At 41.2% G+C, this 20,365-nt stretch overlaps 1 protein-coding gene across 3 annotated transcripts in view; it reads right to left on the reverse strand.

Moving 5' to 3' along the window:
- The window catches only part of KDR (kinase insert domain receptor), a 44,635-nt gene that overhangs the window by 15,057 nt on the left and 9,213 nt on the right, over window positions 1-20,365 (reverse strand). For all 3 annotated transcript variants that reach the window (XM_055588592.1, XM_055588591.1, XM_055588593.1), the window contains exons 5-21: window positions 20,033-20,201; window positions 19,178-19,317; window positions 18,395-18,572; window positions 16,886-17,000; window positions 16,635-16,798; window positions 14,614-14,770; window positions 13,392-13,515; window positions 12,767-12,875; window positions 11,612-11,953; window positions 9,386-9,532; window positions 8,154-8,285; window positions 5,777-5,883; window positions 5,212-5,347; window positions 4,519-4,623; window positions 2,866-2,979; window positions 2,200-2,288; window positions 1,468-1,621 (exon numbers count right to left, since the gene is read on the reverse strand). In XM_055588592.1, the coding sequence (XP_055444567.1) occupies window positions 1,468-1,621; window positions 2,200-2,288; window positions 2,866-2,979; window positions 4,519-4,623; window positions 5,212-5,347; window positions 5,777-5,883; window positions 8,154-8,285; window positions 9,386-9,532; window positions 11,612-11,953; window positions 12,767-12,875; window positions 13,392-13,515; window positions 14,614-14,770; window positions 16,635-16,798; window positions 16,886-17,000; window positions 18,395-18,572; window positions 19,178-19,317; window positions 20,033-20,201 (2,482 nt within the window). The remainder of the gene's footprint in view (window positions 1-1,467; window positions 1,622-2,199; window positions 2,289-2,865; window positions 2,980-4,518; window positions 4,624-5,211; window positions 5,348-5,776; window positions 5,884-8,153; window positions 8,286-9,385; window positions 9,533-11,611; window positions 11,954-12,766; window positions 12,876-13,391; window positions 13,516-14,613; window positions 14,771-16,634; window positions 16,799-16,885; window positions 17,001-18,394; window positions 18,573-19,177; window positions 19,318-20,032; window positions 20,202-20,365) is intronic.

Below are 20,365 nucleotides of genomic sequence, written 5' to 3' on the forward strand. Positions count from 1 at the left end.
GGCCAAAGGTCAAATTATAATCTACAACGGATAACTAAAAATACCAAAAATATATTTACTTCTCTCACTTTCAAGCTGAGAAAATGCTGTAAACACATTAAATCAGGCCTGTGAGGATACTTCTTTTCCTTCAAGGATATGAACCAGAGATGACAGGAACATTGAAAGAAAGATAAACTTATGTAAACTCATGGTATCCACTTCCGGGCAAGTGGTACAAATAAACACCAAGACATTACTGGGTGTTTCAACATGATCTCTTAACTTTGGTCAGATAAGATAAGACATGGCTTCTCTCTTGGAGACAAATACCAGAGTAAATGAAAACTCAGATGTAATACTAGCCTTGTAAGTAATAAAAACACTTGAATCTTTTTCTCAGTGACTTTCTATGCTTAGGGCTGGAGGCCTCTCCATGAAAAATTAGTGAAACTTCTTCCTTTTCTAAAAAAACGAAGTCAAAATTCCAGGCCAACACCCCCTCTACTCCAATGGTTCCCTCAAGCTCTTGGGTTTCCTGCTTACTGGCCACCATTTTGTGAGAGAGAAGATGGGGCAGAGACTGCTGCACTCAGTGTGCGCTGGGTTATATGAGCTCTAGACAACCTCACCATGCTTTTCTGGACCACGTTCTACCTCACACCGCCTGCTTGGCTTCTATGGGAAAGAGGTTAGTTTTATGTTCTGTGGCCTCATGTCAAAGGGAACAGAAGTGGGTTTCTTCCACTATTTCGTAACAGAACTCTTCTATGCTCATGCCTCAAGAAGAGCCAGATGTCAAGAAGCCCCACCTCTTCCTCCACGGGGCTGTCTCTGCTCCTTCTGAGGGAAGCAGATATACAGGGTATCCTGAAGCTGAAGAGGTTCTGGAAGTTAGGCTGGGAGCACAGCCCCACTCATAAAGAGCACCAAAATATCAGTGGAAGCATAAGTGGATAAAGAAACAGGTATTTTCCAAGACTCCTCTGAAGAAGTATGGAAGACTTGATAAGCCACTTGGGATAGGGTAGAGACAATAGATGCCTACACTGCCTTGGAAAAGGTTGGGTATGACTAACTGAAGGACTTCTGTTGTGCTGCTACAGCAAACAAGGTGGGGCTGAATCCCTGTGGACAATGGGGAGGCTGATCAACCACCAGGGAGTCTCCTTCGCACTGAGTTTCTCCTGCTGATACATGTTGAACCAACTCTTGAAGAGCAATGGTTTGAGTGTTGCCAATTGCATAGCTCTCCCGGAAGACCAAGGTTTCTCAGGCTAGCCATGCTCCACTCACAACCTAGCCCACTGCTTCTTTAGACCTTCTGCCCTTCACCTTTGCAGAAACTGAATGGAAGCCTTCTAGAAATTTAGGTCTCTTCCAAATACTAGGTAAGGCTTTTCCAGGACAAAATTCTTTGTCACATCCCGTCACCTGGTCTGTTCCCACAGAGCATGTATTCGGCATGGAGGAAGCAATGGCAGGTACCTTCCTCCTCCTCCACATCACTGAGGGACTTCTCCTCAACAAACCCAGAGCTGGCTGAGCTCTGGCTGCTGGTGATGCTGTCTAAGCGGCGTTTAGGATCCATGGTGATCTCCCCAACATATTCTTTCCCTTGCCGGAATTGTGCCCCTTTGGTCTATAAAGAAACAGATGAACAAACTCCTTGAATACCAGAAAATCTCTAAGATATAAACTATAGAAGCAATTGTAACTATTAGAAGAAGATGAGGGACATCAATTTCAGGATCATGAAATCTCTGGGCTGAAATTTTGGGCAGGTGTGCTAAATAATATATTTTCTTCCATAAAGCCTGGTTCCTTTTTAACTTAGAGATAAAGGCCTTGCTTCCAGTTTCCCTCAGACACGCTCCCAACATTAGGGCATTTTGACAGTGAGATTGATACTCGATAGGGCCAAATATGGCCAAGGAAGAGACAGAATAATCCTGAGCTGTTCTCCCCTTCTCATTCTTTTTCTTTAATCACCCACTTTCCCCTACTCAGCATCACCTGTAATGGGTCAGTAGATTACACTCCCAAAAACAAAACACGAGATGTGTCCTCCAGAAGGTAAAAGAGAAAAATACAACAGCCAAGAAAGTAACATGAAAAGATTCCTCACAAGTTCCTTGCAGAATTTTACCAAAACAAGTACCATTTTGAGTTTTCCTCTGCTTTACGATGTGGCCACAGGTGAGGTAGAAAATGACATACCTTGTAGGGGACAAATTCATTTCTCTTGCTTCTTAAGTAAGTTGACAGGTTTCCAAACTTGCAGAACTCCACAATCACCATGAGTGGCCCTGCAGACAGCACAGCATGCCAAGAAAGAAAAATGTATTTTCACTCATGTTTCTCACCAACTGTTTAATACATCAATGAGTCAGAAAACATCACAGACAAGGCTACAACCTTTCACTGGAAGCAGGATCATAGAAATCAGCTGCTTGCCATTCCCTTCCATTGTAATTTTTTTCTTTTTCTAACAGGCCTTTCCATAAAAGATTAGTCAAAATTTCAGAAGAAAATCCACCCACTTGCTTTTCCACACAACCATGTGAGCTGATTTCATTTTAGGGGGAACCACTCTTAAATTCCTTTGATCTCAAATTTGGGAAGAAGTTTTCTTTTCTCCTCTGAACATCTTTTACATAGGAAGCAAACTTTATTATAGCGATATGGCATTTTTTAATTCATAGGAAGTTCTAGAATAATCTATAGTTCCCATTAAATCTCCATGAAATACATTTATATCTAGGAATCTGCCAAAGTTTCCTAACTTAAGGAAACCAAGGCCATGGGAGTTGGGTGGTTCCCTCAAATACCAGCAGAAAAGTATATGCTGAAATCCCACAACCAGAGCTATCCACAGACACTCACCCCCTGGCTTGGTACAGGCACCAAGAAGATTGACCACGTTGAGATGGTGGCCAATATGAATAAGGATCTTGAGTTCGGACATGAGGGCTCGGTGTTCACTGTGTGTTGCTCCTTCTACAGATACAGAACGAAGAAGGCAATCAAACATGAGGGCATTACCTTAGGAGGATGAATGCCACACTGCATGCATCTGTGCAACTTTCCCTCCAGGGATAATATAACTATGAGCCAATTTACAGACTAGCTACATTAAAAGACAAATATAAGTTATATTTTATAATTCTAGATCAGATTCTTTAAATGCTTGATATTAGAAGGAAGCCATTGTGAGGTCTTCTTGTAAAGTGGAGAAATACATCTGCAAATGAAATCATGCCCAGATTTTCTTCTTTTACAAAAGTGGATTTTCACATATCAGGTTTACCATGCTTCTTAGGGCCTGATTATTTCAGTGCTTCCTCATAAGGAAGCAACATCATGTATTAAATATCCTCATGTGTTATGGGCTCTGCTGAAGTTCCCATCAATCTGTGCCGAGCAGGAAACTTAACAAGGGCCAGCTGGCAAAGCCAGTTGGTACATGAGGCTGATGAGGCTAAGACTGTGAGTTTGATCCTGTCCAGACAGGGACACTTCACTGTGATTCACAGGCATGGTCCACACCTCAGACCCTGATGAGCCACCTCAAAACTACACACCCCCTTGTCCACAAGGGAGAAGAGGCAAAAGGAGAGAGATGGCTTCAAGATGCACAAGACCTATTGGCAAAGGATCCGCAGCACTGTCTCCATCAGTGAAAGCACATTACAATTCTAGCACAGAGCTTTATAGGCATGACCTCCCCCAATTAAAATGGGAAGACCAGAATACCATTACTATTAGGCTTAACAGTTGTTTGCTCTTATTGTTTAGTTGCTAAGTCATGTCCAACTCTTTTGTGATCCCATGGACTGTAGCCCGCCAGGCTCCTCTGTCCATGGGATTTCCCAGGCAAGAATACTGGATTGGATTCCCATTTCCTTCTCCAGGGGATCTTCCTGACCCAGGAATCAAACCCGTGTCTCCTGCATTAGCAGGTGGATCCTTTACCTCTAAGCTACCAGGGAAGCCCCTAACAACTGTTTATTAAACTTTTAATTCTTAAAATGTCACCCACCCATAATCCTTTTTACCCCAGCACAACCATTCTTTTGTATATTATCGTTTATATACTCCAATTCTAGGGAACATGGCTACTATTTTTACTTCTTATATCAAATTTCTTTTTCTGCTTCTTGATTGTCTGTAGTTATCTTGCTAATGCACCTCAGTACACTAAGAAACAATTTTGAAGTAACCAAGCTTTTATTTTCCTATGGCCCAGCAACTAAATATATATATATAGTTGTAAAAGCTGTTTCTTGTACGAGGGCTCTCAGGCAAGGTGGGGTGGTAGGGTAGCTGAAATCTATCCCAACTTTGCTTGCCAGGCCATGGACCCTGGCATGAGAGGAACTTTTTATCCAGTTTTCCCAAAGGCATTATACAGTCTGGCTGCAAGTTTGGCTAGTGGGGCCATCTAGCCACAAAGCCACTGATACAAGGCTTTCATCATGTTTAAAGGATGGGACGAAACAGATGGAGGGACATATCACCATATAGTTTTGCTTTTACCTTTCAACATCTTGACAGCCACTGTCTTGCAGGTTGCTGTCTTGTCAATTCCAAAGGCATCGGCTTCAATCACTTGTCCAAAGGCACCACGACCAAGAGGCTTACCTAGAGTCAACAACAAAACAGATGTCGACTTTATCACTACCGAAACCATAGGCAGAGATTCTGACTTGATGGGATGACCATACATCCTAGTTTCATGGACGGTCCTGTTGACCCCCTCGTCCTGGCTTAGTAATTTAATACCTCGCTCTTCCCTGGTGGCTCTGATGGTAAAGAATCTGCCTGCAATGTGGGAGACCTGGGTTCGATCCCTGGGTTGAGAAGTTCCCCTGGAGAAGCGAATGGATACCCACTCCAGTATTCTGGCCTGGAGAATTCCATGGACAGAGTTGCCTAGCAGGCTACAGTCCATGTGGGGGGCAAAGAGTCAGACACAACTGAGAGACTTTCACTTCACTGGGCTTCTCCCAGTTCCTCATTATCTTCACTCTCCAAATGTCCTGCTCTGAGCAATTATACAAGGAGCATACTTCTCAGTGACTAAATGGATGATTACTCGAATTCAAGAGATGAAATGAATTTTCTAAACCAGAATTGAACATGTGAATAGACTAGATCTGTCATCAGCCTAAACGAGGATGAGACGGCCTGGTAAACCCAATAGCAAATCAATATCGATTGAAAACATACCTAGTTTCAGCCGGTCTCTGGGGAATTCCCATTTGCTGGCATCGTAAGGCAGGCGTTCACAGTGCTCATCCAGGGGGAGCTCGTCTGGATCCATGACGATGGATAAGTAGCCCGTCTTCAGTTCCCCTCCATTGGCCTGGAAAGCATTACTCTTCCCGGTCACACACACTCTGTTGTTTGGCTGTTGTTTTGTGTGCTTGTTATTGTTGTTTTATAGAAGCCCCATTCTTGGTGTCTCATTTTCTAAATGGCTCATGGAGTGTGAGGGCTGTCCTAGTATAATTCTGTTCCCAGTGTCCCCTCAACCCGCAAATGAGCTCAGAGTTTAATTCTCAAATCTTAATTACACTAGACAGTCCAAGCCCATTTCTTCTCTAGTAGCTTCTATCAATTAAAGCCCAATGGTCCAGCCAAAAGTAAGTGGGTAGGAACGTTATTGTATAGAAATAAAATTGTGCCTATTGAGCCAATAACAATGGAAAGAATCAACTCAAAGAACTCCAGTCAGCTTTCATTAATCATGAAAACCAACGTGAATGGGACAGAAGGAAAATTATTCTGTTACCCGCTTAACGGTCCGTAGAACGATGACAAGAAGTAGCCAGAAGAACATGGCAATCACTGCAGTGCCTACTAGAATAATGACTTCCAAGTTTGTCTTTTCCTGGGCACCTGGCAATACACAAATGAATGAACATCAACAACTGGAAACTCATACCTTTTGACATAAAACAACAAAGTTCAATCACTAAAGCAAAACTTCAATCTTATGAACTCAGAAAAATCCTAGGCATTAATAGTCACAATCTCTAACTTGGATGGAGCTTATAATATTCTTAATGGATAATTTAAAGTTTGCAAAACATTGCTCATGAAAACTTCCAACATTAAAATTCTAAAGTAATTAAGGAAAGAAATATTAATATCTTAAAAGGCAAACAAAGTGTTTGTAAAAGAGCAGACTTTGATGGAAAGAAAACAGATCATGTTCTATAGAAAAGAGAAGTATCATATTTGGAGAAAATAAATATATGATTTTCTGCTGATAGTCTATATTTTGATCTGTATGGAGTTTGAGGAGGACTGTTTAAGAAAACAAGCAGGGAAATAAATGTATTCCTTTGGCCAGAGAACCATTGGTGACCACACACCTACTAACTAGGTGTACATCACTTTAAATATGTCATGCCACTTAAGTCTTCTCAATAACCCTCAGTTTTGAGATGGAGAAGACGCTCAGAGAGAATTAAGCTATTTCATCAAGGGCACACAACAAGTTGCTGGAATGGTCAAGAGCTGAATAAGGTCTGTTCAACACCAGCTAACATTACATTACCCCATCCTCATGTGGTAGTAGCCTCAGTGAGGAAAGAGAGAGAGCTGAAGTGAGTGCATGAGTGCACAATCACTCATGAAAGGACAGAGAAGAGAAAAAGCTGAAGGTCAGCACGGAAGCTGCAGATGCTCAGGACTCCAGAGGACAGCTCTGAGGGGGGAAAATTAAGCCCAGAGGAGGCTTTCAACTAAGAGTGATTAGCAAAGTGGTGATAAGGAAGCAATTATCACTTAGGGTCACTTGCCTGTTGGAGGAGTGCAATGTGAATCAAACTGGGCCACAAGCTGTGAGCGTGGCTCAGGCAGCCTCAAGAAGACAGGAAGACAAGTAATTAATTAGTTAGCAAAATAAGAGTTACAGTTGAGAGACAAGCATCAAGTCTGCTTGGAAGCAAGCAGACTTTGTTTTTCTGGTGGTCTTACTGAAGGATTTCTCCGTTTATACATAGAGATTGAAACATCTGTTTGTTCAGAGTAGGAGGTGCAAAGATGCAACTGTCTATATAAGTTGGAGCATTAATACTCCCGTATGAACATTTGGGAAACTAGCAGGAGCATTAAATACATACCTCATCCTTTCTTAATATTCTCTCCTGGTGAAAAGTAAACATAATCTCAGTGCCAATGTTACCTAGTTAGGCCTCCTTGAAACCAGCTGCAGAAAGCTAACAGAGCTGAGGCAGGGCATGGGAGAGAACTGGAAATCTCCCTTAGGATTTGCCCTAAAGCATAAAGCAGTTTGAATGTGACCAACCGCCATGCCACTCAAAATCTTTATTTGCAAGTGCAGGTTATAAAATGGCAATAAGCCTACAGATTCAAAAAGAAGTCAAAGTATTGAGATGTAACACTTGGCATCATAGATTAGACAGATTAAAGGGACTAAAATCTAGACCTTGAAAGACAAATTAGGATGAGTTCAGAGAAATCTGTCAACTCCTCCACCTATCAACACTCCTCTCCTTTCCCCCTGCATACCATTCCTTCACCCACATAATACAGTTTCATTGTCCTGCTCATGGGTTATTTTTTTTTTAAAGATAGGGACACACTTTTGAAGATAAAATATTCTGTCACAAATTACCTTTCCCATCTGAGAAAAATGCTAGATTTCACATCATTCCTGCATATTCATTTAGATAAGAACCCCAAATTTTCCATTTCAGAGAAGCAATGGTCCATTGTTCACAATTGAATCTTAATTATCTCCAGTCCAATAAAAACTATGAACCTCTGTGACTCTCTAGATAGCACTGATTTTCATGACTAGGCAGTAATTCTACCCAATAAATATAGGGGCTTAATTTTCATAACTAGTTAATTAAGCCAGACATATGAAGAAAGAATCAAGGAAAGAAAGACATTCTACCTGCTGGGCTAAGAATTTTTTCTACAATGAGAACTGCAGAGATAGAAATGTGATGCAAGCAGAATTAAAATAACATTAATTATGTTTTCTGGTTAAAATAAATATATATTTATAGTAGAAAACTTACAAAGTACAAAGAATATTAAAAACCAGCCATAATCCTCCCACCCAAAGTACTTGAGTACAGATACAAGCTAATTTTTAAAAGCAATCTGATTGTCTGTGAATTCCCACTGACCTTCTACTATGAAAAATGCCTCCACTTTTGCACACCCAAGAACACTGCATGCCTGGCAGGTGTACAGGCCTTCATCCTCCTTCCTCACCCTGCGGATAGTTAGGTTTCGGTTCCCATCTTTTAGCACAATGCCTGAGAAAGGGAGAAAATGCAGTTTTTGTTTTATTCTTAAATTTTTATTTGAATATAGTTGCTTTATAATGTTGTGTTCGTTTCTACTGTACAGCAAAGTGAATCAGCTATATGCATACATATATCTGCTCTTTTTTTGGATTTCCTTCACATATAAGTCACCACAGAGTTCCCTGTGTAGAGTTCCCTGTGCTGTACAGCTGTTGTTTAGATGCTAGAGTGTGCCTGATTCTTTGCAGCCCCATGGACTGTAGCCAGCCAGGCTCCTCTGTCCATGGGGTTTCCCAGGCAAGAATTACTGGAGAGTATTGCCATTTCCTTCTCCAGGGGATCTTTCCAACTCAGGGTTTGAACCCATGTCTCCTAAATTGACAAACGGATTCTTTACCACTGAGTCATCTGAGAAGCCATGCTATACAGGAGGGTTTTTATTTTATGATGTGGTCTGGTGGAGCTTTCCAGGAAAAAAAATTAATATACATATTTCCCTTTATCTTGGGCTAGTGTCTGACTCCAAGGAGTCAGGGTCAACTGCTATCTCAGCACCCATGGCTTCCATGAGAATTCAGCAGGCTCTGGATACTTGGGCTCTGAGTCTACAAAATGAGTCAGACCATGGACACTAATACTGCTTTTTGTTCTGCCTAAAACAAATCAATTAACAGCATAGATGTTATACTATATGACCCTTCTATGTGGAATCTAAAAAATAAAACAAGCTAGTGAATATAACAAATAAGAAGCAGACTCACAGAGAACAAACCAGTGATGACCAGCGGGAAGAGGGTAGCGGGTGGGGGAAGATACCATAGGGTAGGGGATTAAGAGGAACAAGCTGCTATGTATAAAATAAATAAGCTACGAGGATATATTGCATAGTGCAGGGAATATAGCCCATATTATGCAATAATGATAAACAGAGTAATAATTTTGAAAAGTTGAGAATCACTATGTTGTCCGCGTGAAACTTAAATAATATTGTACATCAACTATACCTTAATAAAAATAAATAAGTAAATAATTTTTTAAAAAAGATAATATGGACTTTAGGCAATATCTCTAGGAAAATTACGCAGCCAAAGTGAGATAGACATGCTCACCTGAGTCCTCCACAAGCGTCTCATTATCTTTAAACCATGTAATCTGTGGAGAGGGATTCCCAGATGCTGTGCAGGAAACTTCGATGGTTTCACCAATACTTGTCGTCTGATTCTCCAGGTTTCCTGTGATCATGGGTGCCATGCGCTCTATGTAGACACACAACACACACACACACACACACACATACACACACAAATCACAGGACATTTAGTTATGACTTTTGAAGTGGTTTTCATATTAGTAAACTATTAAACCATTTAGTAAACTATTAATTTACTAAGCTGAAAATACACAGAGGTGGACAGCAGGAGTGTTGTTCACTGAGCAAAGTTAAATCAAACAAGTCAGTTCAGACAGATTACTGCATCTCTGAACATTCATACTAGTGATTTGACCTGGTAGTCAACACAAAATTAAAGTTGTCATTCTTATGGACTTCCCTCCTATCAAACAGATAGATAGATAGATAAATTCTGGCCACTGATACCCAAGAATTCTGCCATGTTTCTCTTGGAAAGTATATAACTTCAGTGCAATTCAACAAAGAACACCTTATATTTATTTGGTATTTTTTACAAAACTCATTTGTCCTACTTCTGTTGCTCACTGTCAACTCTGTGATGGGAGTAATAGTCTTATTTTGAAGATGAAATGGGTTAAACAACTTGTCCAAGTCCCTGTAACTAAGTTAACAGCTGAATTCAGAAGCTAGTTATCCAAAAGGTTAGTTCAATACTATTTCCACTAAACCATAGACAAAATAATAATACTCTAACAAAAGTCAAAGATTTTTGTTTTTAAATGAAGCCCACGGGTACTTGTTTAAATGTACAGGACAACTTTAGATTTAACCTTTCCTACAAATCAGCAAAATGCTATGGAAATAATTTGTCCAAACTAACTGAATATCGAAAGGAATTTTGTTGAAAGAATCCACTTCAACATTTGGCAAAACGACAGTACCTCAACAGTGAACTGCACTAGGGCTTAAGCAAATATACTCTAGTCTATTTCCAAGAATAATTTGGAAAGCAAGCAAATAATTTGGAAAGAAAGCAACCTGGGAGTCCTTAGGGAAGCAAACCAGCCCACCGTGAGCAAGTGTTTCCTGGGCATGGCAAGCCGGGAGCCTCCTTTACATCTCTTCCTGAAGTTTTTCATTAGCTTGAAACAAGACCAGTCACCAAGATGAACAGAAAAACCATGTTCATATATGGGCTGTGATCTGAAGAGCCTTGGGATGACTACACTCAAAAAATCTCTTCTTTTGACACCAGAGTCTTAACACTAGCAAAATCGATCCTAGTTCCCGCCTGAAAATATGCCAAGGCCTTTGAAATGTTATTCGTCTGAAACTGCAGTCTAAATTAGCTTATCTGGGCAGTTCTCCTTAAAAAGGCAGAACATATGCATCCTAGGAACTAGGAAGGGACACTAAGGAGATGAGAAAATGAGAAGAGAGGGCACAAAGAGAAACTCTCTAAATTTGCCTGATTTCCCCAGAGACAGAGGAGACAGAGGCTGCACAGATTTTGTGCAAGGTGAAATGTTAGACGAGGTGTAGAGAGTGGCTTCATGTGGAACTTACAAAGCCTTTTGCTCATTAGAATGATCAACTCATGACTTTGAGCTGTACCACAGAGGCACACACACTGAGTGCACCCTCCCAGGGGCTCTCACAGGTCTTAAACAACCCCATCACCACACTCTCCAGGCAGCAAATGTCTTATCAAGCAGTATGTGCCACTATGTTCTATGTTTGGAGCTCAGCAAGGAGTAAAGCAGAAAACAATCCCAGTCTTCATGGACACAGAGCATTCACTGGACTATGACAGGCTGTCTGTGTTCTCATCCTACCCACCGAGTCACCACTGTGACCTTCCAGAACCCTCCAAGCTCATGGTGGGCATTCACACATACACGTCTATTTAAAAAAATGAATGCCCAAGAATGAGGCAGAAATGTCCCTGGTTTAGGGTAATCCCCTGAAGACAGCGGTGAGTGATTCCACCATCAGGGTTGGAAAGAATAGGATTATTTTCTCTTTTCAATACATCACTTCAGCATGATTAGCTTCCTTCTGCCTTGAGGAGTTTTGGTGAGTCAGATATGAGCTCATCTGTCTAATATATAAGCACATAGAAGACAATCTTCTCATGGGCCCTGAAAGCATTACATTGAAGGCAACCCAACTGCCTCTGGATGGTCCAGAGTGACTGCCCTACCTAGGACTGTGAGCTGCCTGGCCACACAATGTCTTTTCTTAGTCTTCCTGTCCTGAGCAAAGCAGACATAGTCTCCTTGGTCCTGCAAGGATGCATTCTGCAGCTTCAAGATCAAGATGTCATTTGTGTTGTTAGAGATCATGGTAGCATTCATTTTCCAAAGAGCATCCAAGTTCTTGCAGACAGGTGTGGGTAAATCGCCCATGTGGATAGGCAGGGCCTGTGGGCCGAGTTTGTACCACGTGAGGTTCTCAAACATAGTTCTGTCCGCGGAGCACCACAGAGACACATTCTCCTGCTCGGTGGGCTGGATGCCAGGTTTCAACGTGATTTCAGGACCCCCTGAAATGTAAAACCCATGGTTAGCAGATAGTGATTTGCCTTGGGCTTTTTGCTACTGCTTTCGTGTTGCCTTCAGTCTGCAAAGAAGCACCAAGAAAAGTGAAGCCCTGGCATTCCCAGACAACAGAATGTAAGGAGACAACCAAACTGGACAATGTGGTTTCAAAACGTAGTGTTTTGCTAAAACACATTATTTGGAAATGTAAATGAATTCCTCAGGTATTTCTAAAATCTCCACTTGGAGTCTAAGTATGGTTTTAAGATTAAAAAATGGAAATTGAAAGAGGATAATTATAATATGAGATTTACAAACTTAATTCCTCATTGATATGTAACACTCATTGACAGGAAAGCTATGTTTATTACCATGAATTGGCCCAGACCGAAATATTTTATCCCAGTCAGCTAAAGCCAAACCGTAAATTAAGATGAACAGACAAAATCGGCAGCATTGGGATGGCACTGCTCCAATGTCATTACAACTGTCTCCCCAAGACCCAACTTGTCAAATGTTCAACAGCAAGCCCATAAATATTGATTGAATCTCGCTAAGCCAAACACTGTGCTAAGACTCTGATGACAGACACAAAAAACATGGTGCAGGACTTGAGGGTCAAAATCAGCTGTTCTCTCTCCTGTAAGGTCAAATGCACTGACTTCCCATGAGTCCAGGAGCTACCTGAGGAGTTCTCATCTATGAACAAAAGCATCGATGATCCACCCACATTCCCTACCTAAACCCACTGCCCCTCATGGGAGCAGTCAGGACAACAGAGTATCTATCAGTCAGCCCAGCCCCTGGAGAGCACTTACTGGTCACATGGAAGGAGATAACCCTCTCTCCTCTTCCAGCTTTGTTCACTGCTTCACATTTATACAAAGCAGACACATTGGCCGCTTGGATAACAAGAGTACTTACAGTCTGTGAAAAAAATAAATCCCAGGCCATAAACAATGGAGCCTATGTTTATGCACATGCACTCAGACTAAAACTCAGTACCCTCCCCCCCACTGCTGCAACCTGCCTACTCCATTCATACTCCAGTACTGACTGCGCTCAAATCTGTGCAATTATAATTATGCTGATGCTACTCACACATCCTACAAAATGAGCTTTGGAACCATAAAATTTTAAATGTTTTAACACAACATTACATACCTTTTCTCACTTTCATGTTTATAAAATCAGAATTACCATACAGCTGATGTACAGTTAATGGCATATGTATTTTACGTTTCTCTGATACAGTAATAGCAAGTCAATAGTGCTTCTAAAAGTCAATGGTGTTTTCAAACTGGCTTAATATGCTAGTATTTTATCATTCCACTTATCTGACAGTCAATCTCCAATATTCCTCACCTATTATTTTACCGTGCTTCCAGTCCATCCGTCCTTAAAAGACAGACAGATTTTCAAATTTAAAAACTTAAAACTCACTTTGTTTCTTCCTTCAATTAGGGCAATCTGATTTTTGTTGACTTCGATTTTGTTTCCCCCCTGGAAGTCCTCCACGTTTCTCCATTCCTTACAAGTGTATGGGTTTGTCGTTAAGGCAGTGAGGCTGTAAGACAGAGGTAACAGGTGATGTCATGACTTAATTTTCCTTTAATTCAAATCAATATCAAGGAAAGGAGTCAGACTTTGGTTATTACATTCTTAGAAATAACTTCGAATGCACTCCGCCGAGTTACAAGACTTGGCGCCAATTAAAAATAGGCCTCGGCAATGGAGGAAAAGGTTCTAGGTAGATTCATTCAGGATACAGGAGGGAAACAGCTATTCTGGGAACAAACCTCCATTCATAAATCGGATCGACAAGACAATTCAAGTTAATTTAGTTCAAAGGAAGGCAAGGAAACTAAGAAGCCATTGGGCTTCTTAAAGTAATTTCCCTGGGACTGTAGCCTGTGTAGGAAACGGTCAGCATCTGAGGAAGAAACTAGAGAGGCCATCTCGAAAACAACAACAGGAAGTGCACTGCTTAGGGTGGTGGTGGGCGACTTGTTGTTGCTGTTTTTCCTAAGGATGTCTGGACTTGTGTGTTAGGACCTGATAAGCCAGGCCTGAGACTCTGAGGTCTATCACTCCCTTGCAAGCATCAGCACTTCCTCTGAGATGGACCTTCTCACAGATAAGGAGATTGGGGTATTCACTGGCTGACTGGCATAGGAAGAAAAACCAAGGCCTGGCAATTAACAAAGTGGCAAAGAAACTGCATTCAGAGAGGTAGATATAAGGGCTAATTAGAGAGAGCTAATCTCAAAGCAGGATACCCCAAGGAATGACATCTCCTAAGGACATAGCACAGAGAAAGATGGAAGGAGATGAAGAGTACTGCTTAAGGAATAACCTTAGAGATAGCCTCCTTGGCTTAGAATAGAATCATAGCATAGCATGGCTATGTCCACCAACAGAGGAGTGGATAAAGAAGCTGTGGTACATATTTGCAACAGAGTACTACTCTGCCATATAAAAGAATGAAATGATGCCATTTGCAGCAACACGGATGGCCCCAGAGATTATCATAGTAAGTGAGGTAAGCCAGACAAAAACAAATACTGTCTGTTATCACTTACACATGGAATCTAAAGAATAAAACAAATAAATAATTTTTTTTTAAGTGCAAAACAGCAGGGGCAAAGGGCATGGTCCTACTCACGTGGGCTGGTAGGTGCACTCCGTCTCCAGCTGCCAGTACCAGCGAATGTGACTTGGGGGAGGAACGGCGTAGACCGTGCACGTCAGCGTTTGGGAAGTGCCGTACTGGTAAGAGTCCACAGGAGACAGCAGAGATTTCTCACCAATCTGAGGAGGGGCTGGAGGTGAGAAAGACAACTTTTGAACTGTCAATCAGCTTGGAGGAGTGGAAAGTTGCAGTTTTCAGCACCCAAAGCCTATGTTTTGCCAAGCATAGGATTTTTGCCCCCATTTGCTTTGTCAAAGAACATTTAGACTTGGAAACAGGACACCTGACTTCTAGTGATACTCATGGTAATAATAATAAACTAGTAAGTTGGGTGACTTTGTGCCAGTTTCACTGCCCTATGACTCGCTTTTCTCATCTGCATCAGCGGGAGAGCTCTCCTCGCCCTTCCAATTTCACAAGACTGGGCAAGCCTCCAGAAAGAAAATACTGTAGTTGTGAACAATACTGTAAGCAGATGTATTATGTACTGAGCATTGTTCTAAGTGCTTTACATCAATTTATTCACTTAATTCTCACAGCCACTATTATTGTTCTCCACTTTACACATGAGAAAAATTTAAAAGTGAAATGACTTGACAAGGGCACCTACCCTGCCTCCCTCTCCATCTCTCCCTCCTTCTTCACCTTCCTGCCTTCCTTCCTCTCTCCTGTCCTTTCTTATCTTCTTGCCTTTCTCCCTCCATTCCTTCCCTGCCTGACCTCCTTCTTTCCCTTTTTTCTGTTTTTGGCTCCAAAGTCATTAATGTGAAACTATCTTCTCATCACTTCCAACTTAAGGCCCAAGATTATACTTTCAAAACTTGACTTCTTTTTAATGCTTGTTTTAGAGAAGAGGGTAAATGCTAGGGTGAATCAAATGTGGAATGACTTCCTGGATGAATGAGATGGTTATTCACTCTCCATTCTTTCATCTTTATTTCTTATTCATTTCCTTCTTCCCACCCTTCCTACCAGCTTCTCAGCTTCTCTCCCCTCCCAAACCCCTATATCCAACTGGCTCCTAAATGACATTTCTGGAACCTGTTTTCTTTAAAATACTCCTTGAAGCTGATGTCCCAGAAAAGAAATGAAGCCAAGCTCAGTAGACATAGAGAGCACAGCAGGACATATAAGGAAGCACTTTAATATCACATGAGAAGGTTCTGAAGTTTTAATCTGCTATGCCAGTAGAAAGCATAAAGAATTACAACAGACAGGTATTTCCCAACCTGTGTCTGGAGCAAGATATTAATGGATGTATGGGGGAGGGGTGCGCCAGTCAAATGTTTGTTAAACCTCGGCTACTCTGTCTTCCTGCCCTCTCCCACTGGAAGATGGCAATACACAGTGTCCATCAACTTAGCATCTCTTGCATTTGCTTAACCATGATGACCTTCTTCTCCCACCCAGAAGACTTATTATAAATAAGCATCTTTCAGGTTAGAAAAATAAAGTTCAAATTATTCTTAAATCCAAAATTTAATATCTCCCCTTTACAGCCTCAGAGTCAGGTCCCAGACTTCTGTTGAAAAAAAGATTAAAACACGTCCAAGCAATGTCGACCTAGAAAAGCTTTCTGCATTGGAGCTACCTGTGCATCACTGATACATCAACCCCGAATCAAACTAGAAATTTCCCACAAAATTCAAAAAGAATCTTAAACATATGCATGCCAGAAGCGCAATTCAAAGGTACTGCAATTGAGCCTGATGACTGTCCTTGCTAGCACTTTTATTCCACAGTATTTAGCCACGGGCTAAACCATCTACTTTAGTCTCACATTTGTCCAAGGTTCAATCATCTAGCCTCATAAGCAAACGTGTCCAAAGCACACTGCCGCCACCTCGTTTCAAGCCACACTGTTCTGGATCATTTTTATACACAGGAGCCTACTCATGATGCCAGTGAGGCAGAGGCGCCCAGCTGCTCAGGAGGACATCATCAAATTATTTGTAATAGAACGGGGGCAGAGAAGGAAAACTGAACGGACTTACCATTCACCACCAGAGATACCATGTGGCTCTGTTTCTCCTTTGAAATGGGATTGGTAAGAATGACAGTGTAATTTCCTGTATCTTTCTCACTCACTTCCATAATAGTCAGCACATGCCCCACTTTAACTGTGTGATTGGACTCAATGGGTCTTCCATTTTTATACCTATGGGGAAAAAATTCCACGAATTAGTCCAATCTGAGGATTTGCTTTCATGTGGCACAAGGCTCTGCATTTATTTCCAGTCGTTACCATTTTATTTCTGGAGGAGGGTAACCAAGGTACTTGACAGGGACTTTCACACGTTCCCCCACGGTGGCTTCCACCAAGGATTCCATGCCACTACCGAAAGCAACAAAAGGCTTTTCTGGAAGAAAATAAAGACAATTTTTTCTCATAGATAGCAACTTCTTAGAAATGGCCATTTCTAAGAAGAGTTTCCAGTGAAGAGTCAAAAACTACGGCTCTGAGTCGCTGCGGTTCCCACACTCCTACAGGTCCCATTCCAGCTTCTCTCTCACCCCTGGTCTCTAGCTTTTGTCTCTCCCCCAGTCTGCTCTGCAAGCCTATTGAGCACTCCAATTTCACTCAGTCCAAGCATTTGCTTCTCTGTGAAGCTTTCTCTACGTACCCCAGGAGCCCTTGGGTGCTCCTTCTCCTCTGGTCCCCTCACACCCTATACATAACCCCATGTGCACCAGGACTCAGGCCTCAGACCTCTTCTCTCTATCGACACCCCCTCTTGTCAATTACATTCCTCCTAAATTTGCATCTCCTGCCCCAGCTTCTCTGGGATCTAGGCTAATATATTAAAGTTTTCACTTGGATGTTTAATGAAGCCACCAAATGAAGCCACCAAACCCTGGGTACCCAAATCTTACTCCCCTCCTTATCTTCTTTATCTCGGTTAAGAAAACTATCATTCACTCAGTTGCTCACACTAAAAACTCAGAGGTCATCTTCTAATTCTTTTCTCTACATTCCACAGGCAGGGAATCAACAGGCAGATGCTATTGGCTCTATCTTCAAAGTTATATCCAGAATCAATTCACTTCTCACCACCTCCACTTCCACCAACCTTGTCCAGGCCACCCATCCATCTCTCACCTGGATGACTGCAATTAGCCTTCTAACTAGCCTCTCTACTTCTGCCCTTACTTCTCTAAAGTATTTCACATTAGGAAAAAAAAACTTACATAGTAATCCTATAAAAAACCTAAACCAGAGCGTGTCTCTCTCTGCTCAAAATCCATCTTGCATTCCCATACTATAAAATCCAAACCCTTATGAAGGCCTGTAAGTTAGATGCCATACAAATTATCATCTAAACTGAGACATTTATGTGAGTGAAAGAGAATAAATGGGAAATTAAGTTATTTTCTCAAAGCCCACAGAAACTAACTAAATATAGCTTTCACCAACTGCAAGGCTTATGCTTGCAATTCAAGGAAGCCTCTCAGGCTTGTAATTGAACAAAACTTGTAAAATGATCTTAGATAAAAACCCTCTGCTTATTACAGTGATAATAAGAATAGCAGCAACAACAAGTAATATTTAGTGAGAACTAACTACATCAGCTCATTTCAGCTCTAAAGCTGGGCTCTGAACCTAAGCTATGTTCTTGACCCTGAGGTCCTACCTAGCAAGAGCTCAAAAACATCTTCTGAATGAACAAAATAGGATTCACTAGCTGACCTAAACGTATTTGAATTATCTCACTTTTCAAGGCAGAGCATAATTCCGAAGGCAATCTTCGCTTACCATGTACCCGGACGAACGTGCTGTTCTTCTTGGTCATCAGCCCACTGGAAGCTGCACAGATATACCATCCCTGGTCACTCCGGGTTACACCATCTATAGTCAAGGTGCTCAAAAACTTCTTCATTTCAGTCCCAGACTGGGTTTTTAGGTCCCGGTTTATAAGTTTTTTATGCTGATGCTGAAAAAGAGGTTACTGAACTTTCAAAGGCCAGCATAACATTCCCTAATAGCTTCTAGATAGGGACAAAAGTCTTGGCCCTTGGTGAACGCTATTTAATGCTAATAATAGAGACTTCTGAACTTTTAACATTATGCAGATGACAATTACATTTGGTTTTAGGAGAAATAAATAGAATCAACTGAATTAGGAATTTTAAAACCTCACATAACAGGAATGAGAGAAATATAAACTGCAGAAACACAAGGAAATATGAGCACAGTCTAAGGAGAAGAATGTCTCATGCCACTTCTTGCAAAAAATTTCCTTAAAGGGTAAATAGATCAAGGACTTTGGAGAACGGAGGAATAATGCAAACCGGAAAGACGTAATCATCAAAAGAAAACTAGTCTTCACAGCTTGGACAGAGTTCTTGATTTTGCCTCTTTCTTTCTATGGGTGTTGTATGTCCTGTAGTTCTTTAAAATGTATGCGTGTGTGTGTTAGTGTGAGCTAAGGCCCTTCAACTTTATCTGGCTAAAGAGGTCCCTGTCTCTCTCAATCAAACTTCGGTGGAGCTTATTATCAAAGTATTTGGAGGTCTGGCTTTGAGTTGTTAGTGTTACCTTCAAAGAAGGGTATTCCCAGTGGAAGTCGATTCCCACATTTAGCTCAGTTCTTGCCGTACAGTTTAAGATGAGCTTCTCTCCAACAGACAGCTCGACTCCATGGGGGGGGCTCAGAACCACATCATAAATCTTGTACCCTGGAGCAAGTAAATTGGAAAAAGAGAAAGTGAGAGGGAAACCAAATCTATAACTTGGCTCATATTTTTTCAGAAATGAAGCAACTTCAAAATGTATCACATCATTTTCCCCTGAGGGCCTCCCCAAACCTTGGGAACTCCCAGGAAAAATGGCCTACAGAGATTCACAAAGCAGCTCTAAAGGGATTTCCAATGTGTTGTAGCCCAGTGGATAGAAAAGCAGTAAACTATGAGAAGTCAATAGTCACTGGGGCCAGCTTTAGAAAGTTACTGAACTTTCCATAAAATAGGTATACTTAAAAGAACTGATGCCAAGCAGTGCTTGGAACATTGAATTTTTCATAAAATATACTCCTATAATAGAACTCTTATTCATCCTCGCTCCTGATAAGAAAGGAGAAGAACCTCAATTGCACATAGGTTTGGAGAAGGAAATGGCAACCCACTCCAGCGTTCTTGCCTGGAGAATCCCAGGGGCCGGGGAGCCTGGTGGGCTGCCGTCTATGGGGTCGCACAGAGTCGAACACGACTGAAGCAACTTAGCAGCAGCAGCACATAGGTTTATTGGATAGAGAAAGAGGGGATGTAATGAACTGCTTAACACTAAATCTTGAATTAATATATTTCTCAATATCTTTTGTCTTCCAGGATCTTAATATAAGAAGCTAATTTTTATTATCTAATATTAAAGATTAAAAAAGAATTGTCCTCTTACCTATAACCACAATTATGTACATAATAGACTGGTAACTTTCATCATTGATTTTTGCTTCGCAGAAGACCACGCCAGCATAACTAATCATATAGCTGGGAATACTGAAGCCTTTCTTGCTGTCCCAGGAAATTCTGTTACCATCAGGAACAAATCTTTTTTCTGGATACCTCTGGGTAGAAAAAGAAATATCAAATATTTAATTGCGTTACCCAAAAGTGAAAACCATGAACACTAAAGAATTCATCTTAAGATTACAAATTGGTTTTATTTATTGTCATATTGACCCTTTCTAAAGTTTCCTTTAAAATTCATTGTTGATTTAATTACAATATT

Source organism: Bubalus kerabau, chromosome 7, assembly GCF_029407905.1.
Source record: "Bubalus kerabau isolate K-KA32 ecotype Philippines breed swamp buffalo chromosome 7, PCC_UOA_SB_1v2, whole genome shotgun sequence".
Lineage (NCBI taxonomy): Eukaryota > Metazoa > Chordata > Mammalia > Artiodactyla > Bovidae > Bubalus > Bubalus kerabau.